General features: G+C 30.5%; 1 protein-coding gene across 1 annotated transcript in view; it reads right to left on the bottom strand.

Moving 5' to 3' along the window:
* The window catches only part of shroom3 (shroom family member 3), a 43,983-nt gene that overhangs the window by 17,754 nt on the left and 24,729 nt on the right, over positions 1-1,500 (bottom strand). The window contains exon 8 of the mRNA XM_017307728.1: positions 1,382-1,486. Coding sequence (XP_017163217.1) covers positions 1,382-1,486 — 105 coding nt within the window. The remainder of the gene's footprint in view (positions 1-1,381; positions 1,487-1,500) is intronic.

The following is a 1,500-nucleotide window of genomic DNA, read 5'->3' on the forward strand; positions in this document are numbered from 1 at the left end:
GTTTTAACTAAAACTCTGAGGTCTGAGACGTTTAACTGAAGTCCTACAAGGGGTGCGGGTTTTAATGTTTTTATCTTTTTTTTAAATTCTTTGTCTTTCTGTTTATTCAATGTCACATGCTCTTTAAATTATTTACATAATTTAAATCTTTAAATTTAAATTATGTAAAGCACTTTGAAATGCTTTGCTGCTGAAATGTGCTATACAAATAAAATTTGATTGATTTTTGATTGATGAATCAGTCACTTTGTGGGAAAAACATTAAAATCTGAATCCTATAAGCAGAAATAGTTCAACATTTCCTAGTGACCATCTTCATAAAAGCTATTAGTTTTAATTTTGATTACAATATAAAATACAGTTTAAAAATTCTGAGACGGAAACTCGGTTTTTAATATTTTTCCTGAAAGCTGCCATGAAATCTGGTTTTTATTAAAGGATCTTCAGAGATTTTACTGTTAGCTTTACTTTATGTTTGTCCAACATCGTAATGTCTTTGAACAAATGTTTTATTTTTAAATTTTAACTGTAAATCATGGCAGGAACAGGCCTCCTGTCATTAAACTGGGGCACAAATTAAATCTGTAAATTCAGGCCTAAGGTACATTTCTGAATGTTTTTTTTTTACTTTATTTTAAAAAATATAACCTTAAAATGTTATATTTATTAAAAATATATAGGTAGAGTAAATTTCCACCAAATACTCCAGAAGTTTAGTGATTAATCTCATAAATTATACAGAAAAAAACTAGAAATTTTCTGAGTTTAAAAGGAAAAAAATAACAATTATTTGAAACTCAGCCATTTCTCAAAATTTCAGAGTTTTTGGCAGAAATKTAATCATTTTTTCTCTACGATGGCATTAATAACAGTTTTTGCTKTATTAAAATAAAAGCATCTTGATTTCAGTTTTTTTTAGATGGATTGAATAAATTTATTTTCAGTGGTAATAACAGAATTTGGGTCACTTTATTTAAAAACACCTGCTGTATTTAGCAAAGTTTAATTAAAAATAAAAGCTGATAAAAGCAGCAAATGTGGCTTTTCAGGAAAACGTCTCGGTTTTACTTTTTTGTTAAAATTTGGTTATAAAAACATGAAAACTTTGTGAGAAAATTATGTTAGTAATAATTTTTTACCCTGATAATAAATTAAAACTCTCCAGCTGCATCTATGAACTAAACTTGTATAATTTCTGAATTGCAGTTGGGGGGCCGCATAAAATCAGCCGAAGGGCCAGAAATGGCCCCAGAGCCACACTTTGGACACCCTGCTTTACAATGATGTGACACTTTGGATAAAAAGTCAAATGATCTCTGATTAAAACTGATCAGAATCCTGATCATTTAATAAATGTAGATGAAAAACAGCTGAAAGTGACCTGGTGGGGTAACTGTGGTTTGTATGGGGTAAATAATGGGGCGTTTCTGACCTGGTGGGGTAACTGTGGGGTAAATGATGGGGCGTTTCTGACCTGGTGGGGTAACTGTGGGGTAAATG

The sequence above is a fragment of the Poecilia reticulata genome, linkage group LG12 (genome assembly GCF_000633615.1).
Source record: "Poecilia reticulata strain Guanapo linkage group LG12, Guppy_female_1.0+MT, whole genome shotgun sequence".
In the NCBI taxonomy this organism is placed as follows: domain Eukaryota; kingdom Metazoa; phylum Chordata; class Actinopteri; order Cyprinodontiformes; family Poeciliidae; genus Poecilia; species Poecilia reticulata.